Below are 16183 nucleotides of genomic sequence, written 5' to 3'. Positions count from 1 at the left end.
TAACAAGTATCAAAGGTTTATTCCAATAATGAACAAGGACATGTGTCTGATAAATGTTACAAACCTCTAGTCCAGTCTTCTGTTTCTCCCCTCCCTCCTTCACCCATTTAAGTTTGGAAACTAAAAAACCAGGCGGTTTGTTGCTGCTTGGGACAATGGAACTCCCAGGGCTTTTGTTCACAGATAGGTGTACATAAAACACAGGCAGAATGGTCAGTCCACTTCCACTTTATCTGTCTGGACGAGCCATTCCTGGTCTGGTTGGCACCATCATGGGTCTGGATGGAGGTCTCATCATAGGTGGCCCTGGCATCATTGGCATATGTCCTCCCATGGGCGGCCTCATTCCTGGAGCTACAGCAAAGGAAATTTAAAGCATAAGAAATGTACTAACCAATTTCTAGTCAAAGGCACCACAATGTCTATTAAAAGTGTCCTGAAAAGACCACCTAGATTTCTAGGAAGAAGCTTCCACGTTTTCAATATGGAAAGAGAAAACTTTCCTAGACTAGTGGTTCTTTGGAAATGTTTTGTCATTTCTTCACTGCAGATCACATTGGTTTAGATCCTAAATTGTTCTTCCATTTATACAGGAGGATGACATGCTTCCATTCTGTATGCCAATCCCCCATGCCATTCCCAAAGGCCTCCCATCTTCCAGGAGCATATTTCAAGTGGTACAGGAAAGTCCTGTTCCATGAAATGAAGATTTCTGGAAGGAAAGTTGATATCCAGTTCCATTGTTTTACCTGTCTATGATAGTGCTATGATAGTACATACTTCAAAAACAAGTTCTAGATTAGATAGCTTCCAAATGCCAATAGTGCCCACAAACACTGATAATGCCTTCAAAGTTCCAGAATTGGGCAAGAGCTTACACAACATACTTACACAACCAGGTCTTTCAAGGTATCATACATTGCTGTTTTGTACTGCATTATATATTTGGTATTTCATACGGAAGACATTTAGGAGACTCACTTAACACAGACTAAATTATTTGGGCGTACTTAATGGTCACTGTGGGTTAAACCACAGAGCCTAGGACTAGCTGATAAGAAGGTCAGCAGTTCGAATCCCCGTGACGGGGTGAGCTCCCATTGCTCGGTCCCTGCTCCTGCCAACCTAGCAGTTCGAAAGCACGTCAAAGTGCAAGTAGATAAATAGGTACCGCTCCAGCAGGAAGTTAGACGGCGTTTCCATGCGCTGCTCTGGCTCGCCAGAAGCGGCTTAGTCATGCTGGCCACATGACCCGGAAGCTGTACGCCGGCTCCCTTGGCCAATAAAGCGAGATGAGCACCACAACCCCAGAGTTGGTCACGACTGGACCTAATGGTCAGGGGTCCCTTTACCTTTACCTAATGGTCACATGGTAAAGAGCATGCCCAACACTTTGCTTACTGCTAAGAGTGTTTCCTGTTTTACACACTTTTAATAGTGGCAAAGGGTATTAGTAATATTGTTCCAGCACTGCTTGATGAACAATTGCCTGTTTTAGGTGTTGTGGTCAAACCATGATTTGGGGATTGAGAGCACCTCCCTCCCTTGTTTGCTTAACCATGGGATGATGTGACATCTGAATCAGGCAAACAATGGTTAATGCTAACTAGGACAACTTCTGAATCACAGTTTGCAAACCCACTTCAAGCCATGGATTGAAGGCAATTTTTAGTTTGCTAAATGTGGACTTCACAGCAGGCTATGGCATAAGAAAATCAGGAAAGGAAAATGGAATCTGCAAGAGAGTGGAGAAGAGACTGAGCCTGAAGAGTATTCATCATGGCTAAACCATAATTTTCCTAGTGGAATGGTTGGGAATTTTGGTGACACTGAAAAAAGCTTTCTTTTGGAATCAGTGAAATGCTTTTTAAGATAAGGTTTTATTCACTCCAGATGTATAGTATGATCTTTTAAATGCATAACAGTCTATGCAACAGCACTACAGAATAATTCCTGGCACCTTCTGATCACTCCAAATTTCACAATGAAACAAAACCAACAAGCGTTAGAATTCTTAACAAACTTGTAATCTAAATGTACCATTGAGGGCTAGAGAGGTGGGAGGGAGAAGAATATGGGATGTCTCTTCTCTGTTATTATGCTTTACTTATTGTTTTCATTTTTAGTTTTGTAAAATTATATAAAAAGCCATTTAAAAGAATATAAAATATTTTAATAAATCATAACAAGTTTAAATATGCTAAAGTATAAATGTATTTTAAAAGTAAATAAAAATAAAAAATGTGACAGAAATAAGTTTAAGAATTATACAGAGAAACATCTCAGCTACCACTTTAATCAGTAAATATCAATATATATTTTTCAGATCTTTATCTATACATAGAAACATGAGACCTTAAGGATGGCAGCTCCCAAGATTCCTATGAAACAGGCAAGACCAAATTTTAAATGAATGTTGATTATAATCCAGCAAGAGGTTTATCCCAAGGGGAGAAAACTGGGTTAACCCAGACACTAGAGAGATGGGAGAACTTCCTAGACAATGTAGGTTTTAGGGAAACTTACAACATATAGGAACTCAAGCTCTAGTTAAGGACCTATGCACATGCACATACACATGTATCTTCAGAATACAAGAAATTAAAGCAAAAAGGCAAATATTTATGTCATCCAGAACTTACCAGGGCCGACTGGCATCATTCCTGGGGGTGGTGGGCCCATCATTGGCATCATTGGAGGGCCACCCATGTGGGGTGCTGGCATCATACCAGGCCGTGGAGGACCAGCTCAAGTATGAAAGTAATGGACAAATGTCAAAATAAGTTTGCACATCAACCTGACATCTCAGAAACACTTGAGTTTTTTGAAGATTGCCAACAAGCATCCCAACTGTCTGCTAGTTCTTCACCATAAGAAGTTAGGAGTTGGTGAAATATCTTATCTATTCACCATTACAACCAGTTGTTGTAATGGTGAATAGGTAATATTGTAATGAACATCAGCTGTTCATCATCCATAGCTCTTCTTCTTCTTCAGCGATCACTCCTAGCTGAGTAAGATTGCAATGTTATTTGTAATTAATAAATTACAAATACAGTACAGTACAGTAGTACATCAGGTTAAGAACATAATTCGTTCTGGAGGTCTGTTCTTAACTATTAAACTATGTTTAATAGGTTATTGTATTTTAGTGTTTTGTTGGAAGCCGCCCAGAGTGGCTGGGGAAACCCAGCCAGATGGGCGGGGTATAAATAATAAATTATTATTATTATTATTATTATTATTATTATTATTATTATTATTAATCTGAAATGTTCTTAACCTGAGGTACCACTTTAGCTAATGGGGACTCTCCCTGCCGCCGCGCCCGTGCAATTTCTGTTCTCATCCTGAAGCAAAGTTCTTAACCTGAGGTACTATTTCTGGGTTAGTGGAGTCTGTAACCTGAAGCTTCTGTAACCTGAAGCGTCTGTAACCCGAGGTACCACTGTATTCTTTTTAAAGTACAGTGGTACCTCTTGTTGTGGACCGGATCCATTCCAGAGCTCCGGTTGGATCCCGAGGTTTCTGCAACCAGAGGGACTGGTTCTGCGCACTGTTGTGCGGCAAAACCCTGGAAATATACTTCCGGATTTGCCGCTTACGTATCCCGAAGTTTATGTAAGCGGAGGGATACGTAAGCGGAGGTACAACTGTACTACCCAAATAACCACCTAAAGTTTTCCCTGGAGCACATACCAAAGTTTTGCCATGCTAGCCAGAGATAAAACATCAATATTCATACTTACGGATATTAGGTGGTGGTGGTATCATAGCTCCTCCTGGAGGTGGCGCAGAGAATGGAGTAGGTGGAATTTTGCCTTGCTGAAATGCTGCCGCTACATTAATGCAAATAAATAAAAGCCGAACATAATTAGTTACTGAAGTTTTCCTATACATTTCTGGTTCTTTTTAGTGACCAAATGTATACTTTCTATGTGGAACTGCCTCAAGTTCTCTAGTCATGAAATCTCTTCATTTCTGCAGCTGCCTGGATTTATTCCGTCCAGCCAATTTATCTAATCCCACAAGCAGGAAAGCTTCATCCATTTAAATAAACCTTATTTTCAAATAATTATAAGAGCACAAGCACATTTCTGTTAAACGTGACTGATGTAAGGAACTTGGCAACATTTACAGTAAATTACCATGCGTGTCTCCTCAGAAGTAAAACCCACTGAGTTCAATTGAACTTAATTCCAGGTAAATTTGCTATTTTAAACACACTGACCCAAGTAAATCTCAGTGAGCACATTGGGACATTAAAGTAAGCATGCATAGGATCCTACAGTAAGGCCATTAAGATGTGCAGATGAAACTGAAGTGCTTTCAAAAGTTTCAAAACTAGGTTCTAAACTGGGGCTACATTCCTATCACCATTTACCTAAGGGTAACACCCACAGAACTCAATATGACTTGCATCTGAGTAACTGTGCATAGACTTGCTCCATAAAACATCCACATTTATTTATTTAAAGTTGAAAACATTTCTAAACCACCAAACCAAGATTTAAAAAAAGGATCAGTGGTGAAGAGCATGAAACTAACAATAAAACTAAGTTTACAAAGAAAAAGTAGAAAAGATACCACAAAACAATAGATCTGCTCAATACATCAAGCAAGCTTGATCTTCCCTCAGGGAAAGCCTGGACAAACAGATGAGTTTTAAGCAGGCACCAAAATGCCAATACTGCAAGTGCCTGCCTGGTGTTTGTTGGAAGCACATTCCAAAGGGCAAAAGCCCTTAGTGGACACAAGATTAAAAACAAGAGCATATGGTACTCCTAAGAGTCTCCCTTAGAAATGTTTGTCAATGTGCTGGACAAAGATACTTAAAGGAACCATTTCCCCAATATTTTAAGAGAAACATCACCAAATATGGTCCCCTCAGCAAAACAAGAAAACAACTGATTAATAGGTTATAATTTTTTGTTGTTGTTAAGTGCTTGATTGTGGTAACATACGACACAAATCCCACAATTCTTCAACAGGGAATTGTTATAAAAGTCTGCATTCATTATTACATGACACGGCCTTTAAGTCCAGCAGTTCTGCAACTTTCCAATAAAGGAGCTGAAGGAGGCAGAGCTTCAACTGCAAACATGTTGTGGAAAAAGGATTGATCTAATTCCCTAGGTAAGTGTAAACTTCAATCAAATAAACAAATGTGTGAAACAGCCATTGCATTGATATGACTTACTCGTTTTGTCAATCAGGCTCTGTGCTTGTTCTTCCATCCATTTTTGATAGTAGTCTTTCACATTTTCTTTATGTTTCCTGCCACTGCAATGGGTTTTCCTCACAGATGGCTGCAAGACATAAAACTTTTGCTCTCCAAGCACCAAACATACCCAAATGTCTAAAATATTGATAAATTTCACCTAACCGTTCCTGTACCAATATAGGAAGAGAACCTTTACATATAGTCTCCAATACAGTAATCATGATTTTATCTCAAACTAGTAAACTACCAAGTAGACATGAGAATCTAGTGAGTTTGCTCACTGAGTCACCATCTTTCAGTATTCGTGATGACATAAAGTAAAATTGACATTTCTCTTCAGAAAGAAAATTGTCAGGACAACAAGTAAAGGTAAAGGACCCCTGGATGGTTAAGTCCAGTCAAAGGCGACTATGGGTTTGCAGTGCTCATCTTCCTTTCAGGCCAAGGGAGTTAGTGCTTGTCCACAGACAACTTTCCAGGTCATGTGGTGAGCATGACTAAACTGCTTCTGGCGCAACAGAACACTGTGACAGAAACCAGAGCTCACTGAAACGCCATTTACCTTCCTGCTGCAGCGGTACCTATTTATTTACTTGCACTGGCGTGCTTTCGAACTGCTATGTTGGCAAAAGCTGGGACAGAGCAACGGGAGCTCACTCCATTGCACTGATTTGAACCGCCAACCTTCAGCAGCAGCACCCGCTTTTACCTACCTCAAGATAACAATGAACAGTCAGCATAGTGATTTTATTAAGGTCATGGTTGGTCACTAAATATTTACCCAAGCAACCATCCTGCAGCCAACCAATAGTCTTCAGTTCAGATCCATGATATTGAGCTCAGGCATATTTAACTTCTACCCTGACCTCTCTCATTCATTTAATAATTAATCATGTATATAAATTATAATGAAATTAATCATGAATATAAATATTTGCAGCATAGCATAGAAAACTATTGAAGTTCACCACACAATTTCACATTGAGGGTGTTTTTAGAATGACATTCTATCTATCTAGATGAAAGTGATAGGCTTGCATATTAGATTTTATTTAGGAAATTTATTCAGAAGTAATCCTCTGAAGAACTGTTTTAACTTTCATACTGTAACATTGTGAAATGTCCTACTTACAGAGTCATGGGTGAGGTAAGTATCACAGTAATCACAATAAAACCTGGAACGAGAGACAAATATGCATTGGAAGTAGGGTAATGATTGTTTGCTTCTTAAAATATTAGTGTTTTCAAAAGTTTAATATGCTTTTTAGTTAAGACTAGTAATTTAGTTCTGTTGCTTTTAAAAGAAGAAGCTAATCAAAAAAATAATAATTCACCTGTTTTATGCAATGGCATCCTTCAGATTTACTTATCTTTATCTATGTGCAAAGATAGATTCTATCTAGTCATTCTCATTGATACAGTGGTACCTCGGGTTAAGAACTTAATTTGTTCTGGAGGTCTGTTCTTAACCTGAAACTGTTCTGAAACTGAGGTACCACTTTAGCTAATGGAGCCTCCCACTGCTGCGCGATTTCTGTTCTCATCCTGAAGCTAAGTTATTTCTGGGTTAGCGGAGTCTGTAACCTGAAGCTTCTGTAACCCAAGGTCCCACTGTAATAATATGAATCCCTTCTTAAAGAGAAAGACTGAGAAAAGAAATCAGTGTTGTATGCAGTGCTCTTTGTGTGTGGAACAGAATTCCACTTGCAATCAGGACCACCGTCCTCTCTCCCCTCCTACAGCCCTCCATGCATCCTCAAAATCTGCTCCAGAGGTTTGGAGGACCAGATTTTGGATGTGTGCTAGGGTAGCAGAGGCTGTCCTCTTGTAAAAGCAAAAGTCCACTGATGCAATACTGGATTCAGCTCATTCTTTTCTTTCTTAAGTGACAGAAGAACAAAATGCACTGGTTAACAGTGACTGTGTCAATCACAGCTGACATCAGAATATGTTAGAACTGTATCAGCCTCGATAGTTCAATTGGTTAGAGTGTGGTGCTGACAACGCAAGGTTACAGGTCTGATCCCCTTATGGGATAGCTGAATATTCCTTTATTGCAGGGGGTAGGACTATACGACCATCGGGGTCCCTTCCAACACTACAATTCTATGATCGTATGAATAGCTTGTCCCGGCATACAGGGCAGCTGAGTCTGTAAGCCACCAAATATTTTAATTTATTCACAATGCCTCAAATATTCCCTGGCATGGTGCGAAGTCTAAATGGATTCTTCCCAGAGGGCAGTTTACCAGGAGGCAGCACAAGTTGTCAGAAAATATGCAGTCAAATCTCATGATCAGTGGGACATAGTTGGAAGTAAGAAGAAGGGTCACAGCTCAGGGGTAGTACCTACTGTTTTGACGACAAATAGAGAAGACGGGTTTCCAATCCCCATAATCTCCTGGTAGGGCTGGGAAAGCCTCTGAAATATGGAGAGTGGCTACCAGTCAGTACACTAGCAGCAGTAATGAGCTAGATGGACCAATGATCTGAGCGTATATAAGGCAGTTTCTTTATGTTTCTGCGAAGACCTCAGCCTTAAGGCCTCTGCACGCACACAAAAATGGTGTGTGTGTGTTATTTGAATTCACGAATATTTGTGAGGAAGCCCGACCAAGCATTAAGAGGCATAATTCTCTTTAGTGAAGCTATTAGGAAGCCCTCTTAAAAGAATTACGGACATGTGTACAAACCGGAACCAGCACAGAGAACGTACACAAACAATATATGTAAATATATGGAACAAGCCCCCCGCCTTCCACAGAACATTGTTCTACTCAGTCTGCATGCACTTTTCACCCTTCCCATTTCCCACCAGAGCTTTTCATACGAAGGCTCTCCAGTTTACTCACTTGGGCATGTTGCTCGCTAGCGATGCGCTACCGGCCGCGCAAATGTCTAAAGGAAATGGCGCAATTATTATGCGACAACCGGTTTGTTTTTTTTTAACCATAGAGATTTAAAAAAATCGGACTTCCGGCAAAAAATAAAAAGCGCCCTTGTATTGAGTCTCTATGGTCAATGCAGAACAGAGGCGCTCTAAGCCTTAGGCATTTCTATGGTAACACCCCCCCGCTCTATATTCCTCGCCTTGGAAATTAAGAGAGCAAACCCAGATACCTTTCAGGCCGGAAGTGATAATAACCGGTTATTACTGTGACCATCGTTACCTTTATGAATGGCGCCGTACAAAACACGGGAGATAGATTCCTACCTGAGAGGCTTACAATCTGCAAATCAACAGAGATCAAGGAAAGGAAAATGGAAGCAGGGTAAAGAGGGCTAGATCTTCTTTCAGTTGCGCATTTAGGTTAGTTGTTGTATGAGGTGGGGTTGTGTCAAACGGATTCATCGAAAAGGTTGTTATTTCTTTTTAACAACTGGAAAAGTCCATAACTTTCAGATTTTACATCTATATGATGACTCATTCCCCTCCCCTCATCTGTGTTAATTAGAAATTAATGACAAATTAGAACATCTAATTTTCACCTTTGATAATATTAAGACTGCATCATTTTTATATTCCTGTTTTTGACCTATCAGTGAACCTGTGTATATGGATGGAGACAGACCTGGCTAACAAGAAGCTGTTGTATTTTCAGAGATGGGGAATTAGCCATGGTTCCCAGTAAAGATCTGCTTCCCAGTAAACCTTGGTGCAACTGGATACCCGCACAACACCCAGAGCTTTTCTTTTTAAAGCTAGAAATCACTGTACAGTAAATAGTTTATAGGAAAACTTGGGATTGATAACATTGTGTGATAGTACTTCCTGTTCAGTATCGTTTTAGACTTTAGGTGAGGGAGTCATACAGGCAACCCTCCCCCCAATTCACATGGGGGTTATGTTCTGGGTCGTCACACGTGTCAGTGGAGCACACGTAAGCCTGTCCCCATTCCAACCCTGCCCTCTTCCGGTGCCAAACACAGAGTGTGAGTGCGCGCAGTCGCACGTGCATCAAACATGCGCAAATTGAAAGTTGCCTGTATTTTAAAATTCTCCTTCATATAGAATATTCTCATTGCATGCAGAAAATTAGAATAACATGACTAATGGGGAGGAAATTGCTGGCACCTGCAGATTGAAATGGTACAGTTCATAAAGGATGGTATCATGTGATTCTGCTGACAATGTGTCTGGAAATACTAGAGACCTTCAAGTTTAAGTAGTTTTTTTATTCACCATGGGGACAGTGGGGTCATTAAGCAAGGCAGGAAAATGGGTAGACTTACTCTAACATCCATCCCTAACACATGATAATCCACTACTCGGGACCAGTGTACTCCTTTCTTTCTCCATGTTGATGTATAGCACAATTGGTCTGTTCTTCCTTTAACATACTGCCCCGATTTCACCCTAAATTTGTGTTTCAATACTCACTGTAAAAATATTGAAAAACAAAACACTGGTGTCAATATTATATATCAGCTTTTGAACAATCTTGTGTTTCAAACAGTACAGTTCTTCCAGCTTGCTACCTACTTTAAGTCAAGGCTAACCTGATTATAGGGCAGGTTGGAGGCTTCATATTGGGTGGCGGATTCAAGCAGAATTTTGGATAAAATATGTGATCCATAGTTCTCAGGCTTCCAGCAGCAGCAGTTGGGAAAGCGGCTCCAAAATGTAACCAGGCCTACATATTGTGCCCAGGCCCCTGAAACATCTCGTCTTCCTCATCTTCAAGTAGTGAAAATACTAAAACTAGACGTGATCTGATTCTAATCCTGCTTAAGGTTCTTTCCCCCACATAATAGATAAAACCTTCTCCAAAGAGATGGACTGCTACAATTGACTTGGTTATCAAATGCTTCCTTTTTATGCTGGATGGCATATGATTGGCACTGTCATTCTAAACTTTTGGGGCACAATCCAAAGGACGGCTTTAAATAGTAATAGAATGAATGCACATTATTAAAAATAATACACCTACTTTTTAGATCTAAGAATTAGTTAAATGAATTACCATTTATTAGTGGCCATTTAACTTATTTTTATCATTGGCTATATAACAATTTAGATATATGAGTCAGGTGAATTAATTTTCTATAATTGCATGACAAAGATTTTGTCAAATGATTACTTGTATTTAAATTGAGAACTTCCGCAGTTACCCAGCACAATGAAATGCACAGATATGCTGTGTATATTTAATGTTTTCATAGCTGCATACCTCTTTCGTTTTTATGTTGTTGTTTTTTTGCCTTTGAAAATACCTACAACTATGTTGTGAAATGCAGTGAACTGTACTTGCATCAGTGTTTCTTTTTGAAACTGAAAATGCTAAAATGCTTTGTCTCTATCAGATCTGTAAAAACCGGCCCTTCTGGCAAAACCAGATTAGCAAATTTACATAAACTGTGGTGAGAACGTTCTGGCTTGCCTACTTTAAACAACCAGGGCTGCAGTTTTAGGCATATTTAGACTGTAATCCTAACCAGATCTACTCGGAAGTAAATCCTATTGGAGTCAATGGGGGCTTTCTACCAAGTCAGTGGGTTTAGGATTGCAGTCCTACCTAGGGGCAAGCAAGCTCTATTGAATTCAGTGTGACTTCTGAGTAGACATGGTTAGGATTGTAGCCTAAGGCTGTGAGCCTACACACACTTACCAAGGAGTAAACCCCATTGAATTTAGTGTGGCTTACTTCTTGTGTAGACATGTACTTCTGTGTTACACGGTATTGGATATGTGAAGGCTTACTGAACTCAGCGGGACTTATTTACGAATATACATGCCTAGCAATTCCATGTGTTTCTTAAAAGCATCACGATCAGCTTTACTTGCTTTTATTTTCTCGTCACTTTTAAATTTTATTTTAGCTTTCAATGCCCAAGCTGGATACCAGTGCCAGAAATCTCATTTAAAAAACAACACCCGAAACACCCGGTGTTTATTAAGAGTATTTTAGGGTACACAACGTAGTTAACAGTATAGAGGGTTAAATCCCCTCCGTATTACGACAAGAGAAAGAAAAGGGCAGCAGCCGAACAAAACGAACAGAAATGTCGCTTCTGAAAAGAAGGATACAATCTGATGCACACTTATTTGGAAGCAAGGAGCCCCGCTGGGCCCAATGGCACTTACTTCCGAGTAAATACGCGTAGGATCGGGTTATACAAGCCTCGCTGCCCAAATTAAAAAGAATAATAACCCAAAGGCGCTCAATCTACCTTAAGCACAGCTTATTTGCATCCAGAATCCGCCCCCTCCCCTCTACTGCATTGGGCTGTTTGTGTTTTGGTCCCCTCTGCTATGATGTCATCACGTCTGTGAGGTCACGGCGCGCGGTGACGCTGGCAACGTCGGCGTGCCCTGCGTGCTACTCGCCCGCTTGCTTTTCTCGCTCGCTCCCCCCTCCCCCCCATGCAGCTCTGAGGAGGCGGTAGTGGCGGCTCACGGGCAGCCCGGGGCCTAGTGGAAGGGGCCGGGCTGGCGCGGGCAGAGGGGCTCCCGTCGCCATGGAGGGGATGGAAGTGGACCTGGACGCCGAGTTGATGCAGAAGTTCAGCTGCCTGGGAACCACCGACAAGGACGTGCTCATTGGCGAGTTCCAGCGGCTTCTCGGCTTTCAGCTCAGCCCCGCCGGCTGCGCCTTCTTCCTGGACATGACGAACTGGTACAAGCCCTGAGGGGAAGCAGGGGAGGCGGGTGGGCAAGGTGGGCCGCGGCTGCGGGGGGGAGCGGCGCGTGGGTTGACCGTGTCTTCTCGGGAGGGCTGAGCGGAGGAGGCCCTGACGGGGCTGACTTCGCCAGGCCCAGCTCGCTCTCCCGGTCCTGGGGAAGTTGCCCCGCCAAGGAAGTCCGGGCGAGGGCTGGATCCCGAACGCGCTGGCGGAGGGGGAGCAGCGTCGCGTCTCTCCTCTCTTTCTATGGTGGACCAGCTCCGTCCAATGTAAACAACCTCAGTGTGACGCGTCTTCACTCGCGGAGCATGTCATACAAGTGCCGCCAAAATATAAAGGAGCAGTAGTCGCTTCTACCCACCCCCCTCCCCCGTCTGTAAAGGCATTTGGATGAGGCCCTCTTTCGACAGGAGTAGGCGTCATCTTGGGTCCAAATCCGTGGGTCGTCTTGTTCTCCTTAAAGGCTTCGTGACAGGTTCCGTCATGTTATGGTTTCGTTTCTAATTGTGTCTCTATATATTCAGCAATGCAAAAAGGGTGTCTGTTCGTTAGAGTGAAAGCCAGAGTGCAAGTTCACAGGCCAGATGTTTTCTTCTTAGCTGGAATACAGTTCATATAATCTCAGTGGCTGGATTGCATAGTGGGAATGTGGATTATTAGCTCTTACAGGTTCAGAGTTTGGGAAAACATCTTCTCTTGGGATTGTTTACTAGTTTCATTTGCCAGGCATATAATTAAAAGTTGACAGTGTCTGAAATCTGTGGTCAGCTGTCACGGATTTATGTATACTCAGATATTGATTTGTTCTCTTTTTGAGTGTTTTACTTCACAGCTACCCTGTGAGGTTGGCTAGTCATGTTATTATTCTTTTTTATTGTTGGGGATTTCAATATCGGGGGCTGTGCAGTGAGTCCATGACAGAAGCAAGGCTTGGATTTCTAGATCCAATCTCAGTTCTCTAGGATCACACTGTAAACATTGGAGGTCAAATAATTTGTGGGCAGTTGTTGACCATGGGTTGGGCCAATCACATCTGTATGGGCCACAGTTGAAAAGGCTGGAATCATACGAATCACAACTTTAATTACTACTTCCTAAAGAGTGTCGAATTCTCAGGTTTGTAAACTAAAGGTTCTAAAAAGCCATGCCTGCAGCGTGTGAGAATGTGGTGGAGAGGTGTGGTGTTGGAGCATGTTTTCAGTGGCTAGCTCTTCCTGTTTCTTTCTCATACTTTTTCCTGCTATCACTCTACTACACGCATAGCTTTCCTGAATCCCTTCACCCACCAATTTTGCTTTACAAAAATGCCACTCTATTAAAAATATTATAATTGGAAATAAATACAAAAATGTGTGTACACATATAAAGTTATTTTGAGCATGGGGTATCCAACACCTTGGTAGCTCAAACGGCTGAACAAGGGAACATGAAAAGTATATTCTTGCCACATTTCAACCATACATGGAAATCCAGTTGAAATTAATGAAGTAAACATGATTAGGATTGGACTGATAAATAAGACACCAGTAACTGATTTTCTGTCTGGTGTATCATTTCTTTATTTTATTTGTCAGGTTGGTATTTTACACTTTTTCAAAGGATCTCAGCTTGGTGTGCATAAGTGGCTCATTTTATCCCAAGAAAAATAAGAGGTAGGTATGGTTATGCCTAGACTAGAACCTGGTCTATGTAGATGAGAGAAGTTAGTGTCTGGAATATACAATTTCAAAATGTAGGTAGGGACTTGCATAATTGCATGCTTCATTGTGGGGGAAAAATGATTCCTACAGAAAGCAAGGAAGTCAAGAAGAGGAAACCTATGATGGCACTCTCTACCTTTACATCAAGGTTAACTGTGTGAAGGGTTTTATTTTGTTGTGCAGCAACATTTTTCGGGAGCCCCCACTTGGTCTGATGTTGTGACCCTTGGGAAAGGGTGTGGCCCAGCTGTAGAGTGCAGGGGTGCTAAAAATGATTGGTTTATTTCATTACACTTCCAGTTAAAAGATCCCTGGTATCAATATTCATAAAGATCCTCTCTTTGAGATACTGGAGATCTGCATCTAATTTGTGTCATAGATAGTAGGTTAAATTAACCAGTCTTCTACTTAGGGCATGTAAAGCCATACTATAGGAGGAGATCAAATGCTTCTTTTTAAATTTTAAAATAACCAAGGTTCCATGTTATGTCTGAACTTTGGCTAGTTTAATATTTATTCAATGATTTGTGAACAATTTAGGATCATCAGCCATGGTTTGACCTGTTGGAACTAACCATAATCTAAACTAACTAGAGTTCCCAGAGTTTAAACACAACATAGGAGAGTATGCAGGAAAGTATGCAAGACTGACATTTGTTGTAGCTTGTGCACATAATGCTAAATTACGGTTTAGGACACGGGTCAGCAACCTAAGGCCCATGGACCGGAAGTGGCCTGCAGAGGTCGTCTGACTGGCCCATGAGCCACCCCCGAACTGAGTTTCTCTCTTACGCTCTGCGCTAAACCAGCACAGCACACCACGGGAAATCGTGTCTGTACATGCGCAGAGGCTGAAAATCATGGGCGGGGGTGCTCACACCGGTGCACAATCCGGCCCACAGAGGGATCTCCGCGGGACCAATCTGGCCCAGGCAAAATAAACCTTGCTAACCCCTGGTTTAGGACATGTTCTGTCCAAACTGACCTTTATTGTTACATTATCCAGCTTGCTACAACTTTCAGTCTCCCCACTCCCCCCGCCATGTTCCCATCTTTTGTCTGTTTACTAGTAGGTAAGTACAGTCATACCTCAGGATGTATACGCTTCAGGTTAAGCATTTTCGGGTTGCGCTCCGTGGCGACCTGGAAGTAACGGAACGTGTTACTTCGGGGTTTTGCCGTTCGCGCATGCGCAAACGCTCATGACATGTGCATGCACGGAAGCGGCGAAACGCGACCCGCACAGTCGCGTGTTACATTCAGGATGCGAACGAGGCTCCGGAACGGATCCCATTCGCATCCAGAGGTACCACTGTAGTATTTTCATGCCAACAATTGCTGAATGCACTATCAAGAGTGGCTGTTTGGGGAGATGTTGAACGCTTCCTCTAGTAATAAGTGAAGTGGCCAGACTTGGGCATAGTTCTCATAGTTATCTAGTGTTAAGTCTGAGAGCAGATTCTAATGTTGCATGAGCAGAGGGTTCCCCAAACTTTGGGAGCAGATCTTGAGGATGAATGGAGAGCTGTGAAGGGGAGGGAGAGGAAATCTAATTGAATGAAATGTGTTTTCTCTGATCACATTTGGATAGTGCTGGATACAACCTGAAGGGTGAGGTGGGGGACTGCCTACACCCAGAACTACTTATAAAACCAGATATGCAGCTGAATTATGTAGGACTTCTGTTGAACAATGTTGGTGTGTGTTGTAATAGTATCAAATAAAAAACCACATGTTTTTGACTGCCCATATCTGCCGCCTGCCTGTTGGTTGAGGAAAAGATTAGGTCAGAAGTGGAAAACCTTGGATAGGGGGTGGGGTGGGGGGCAAATGTGGCCTTCCAGTCCTTTCTGTCTGACAGTTGGGGCCCATCTTAGATTATTCCCCCTACTCAGGCTATGCCCCTCTCCAGCACTGTTCCATACTCTCCTCAGGTTTTTTTATTTTTATTGCCTGGAATGTGTTCATGAACAATAATGTCTCTTGTTTTCCTGGATGGAGGGGTGTGGTGTGTGTGTGTTTATGTATGTATATATTTGTATATGTGTTATTGTATGTGTGTGTATAGAAACCTCTGACCTTTGTATGGCTGGAATGTAGCCTACCAGACAGCAGTAAGAGTCATAACTGTTGCTGCATAACACTTTTGCCTCTGGCTCTGTCATTCCTTGTGGCCCACTGAAGGCTCCTCAAAGGGATTGTGACCCTGGGGCTGAAAAGTTTCTCACTGCTGAGTTAGGTGCTCCTCTCACTAGTTCAGTATCTATAGCCATTGGCATATCAGTGTCCAGATTCCCATCCCTGTCCTGGTAAAGGAGAGGAAGGGGTAGTCTTGTAAGGGTTGAAGGGTATATTCTGCTCTGCTCCTTCTAATTTGCTTCCTCCACCCCATTTTGGGTCCCTACATTATCTGTGGAGTATTCTGTCCTTGCATCCCTGTTAAAACTTGTAGAGTAGAATTCCTGGTAGATGTCTTGTGTTCAGAGGCCTGTGAGGAGGCTGAAAAAATAGGTGTCCTACAGCTGCCATTCATCCTTTTCTGTTTGAGTCTGTTAATCTTGAGAATGTGTGTAGTTTACCCAAATGACCTCTTTTGAGCTTCAATTGAGCAATTTCCCATCTTTTTCAGTCTTAT

The 16183-nt window shown here is 42.0% G+C and overlaps 2 protein-coding genes across 3 annotated transcripts in view; one reads left to right on the top strand and one right to left on the bottom strand.

Annotated features, from left to right (window-relative positions):
* Positions 1 to 8170, bottom strand: SNRPC (small nuclear ribonucleoprotein polypeptide C). The gene is made up of 6 exons (XM_028734088.2): positions 8077 to 8170; positions 6357 to 6399; positions 5201 to 5309; positions 3750 to 3839; positions 2643 to 2747; positions 1 to 354 (listed from the first exon to the last, which is right to left on the bottom strand). The coding sequence occupies exons 1-6, from the start codon at positions 8082 to 8084 to the stop codon at positions 230 to 232; spliced, it is 480 nt and encodes a 159-aa protein (XP_028589921.1). The 5' UTR covers positions 8085 to 8170; the 3' UTR covers positions 1 to 229.
* Positions 8171 to 8356: 186 nt separating this feature from the next.
* The window catches only part of ILRUN (inflammation and lipid regulator with UBA-like and NBR1-like domains), a 38490-nt gene continuing 30663 nt past the window's right edge, over positions 8357 to 16183 (top strand). Inside the window, exon 1 of one of the 2 annotated variants that reach the window (XM_028734086.2) lies at positions 8357 to 8496. In XM_028734086.2, coding sequence (XP_028589919.2) covers positions 8399 to 8496 — 98 coding nt within the window. In that variant the 5' untranslated portion in view covers positions 8357 to 8398. Of the gene's footprint in view, positions 8497 to 11524; positions 11842 to 16183 lie in introns of those variants that run through there. The other variant, XM_028734084.2, reaches the window with a different exon arrangement.

The sequence above is a fragment of the Podarcis muralis genome, chromosome 5 (genome assembly GCF_964188315.1).
Source record: "Podarcis muralis chromosome 5, rPodMur119.hap1.1, whole genome shotgun sequence".
NCBI classification, from domain to species: domain Eukaryota; kingdom Metazoa; phylum Chordata; class Lepidosauria; order Squamata; family Lacertidae; genus Podarcis; species Podarcis muralis.
This window is presented reverse-complemented; position numbering and strand designations above follow the sequence as displayed.

Bases quoted from the DNA above. Each gene is read 5' to 3' on its own strand.
- SNRPC (XM_028734088.2), bottom strand. The intron at 3,840-5,200 runs GTAAGTCATATC...GCATTAATGTAG, and splicing joins GAGCCTGATTGACAAAACGA to CGGCAGCATTTCAGCAAGGC. The intron at 2,748-3,749 runs GTAAGTATGAAT...TTCATACTTGAG, and splicing joins ACCACCACCACCTAATATCC to CTGGTCCTCCACGGCCTGGT.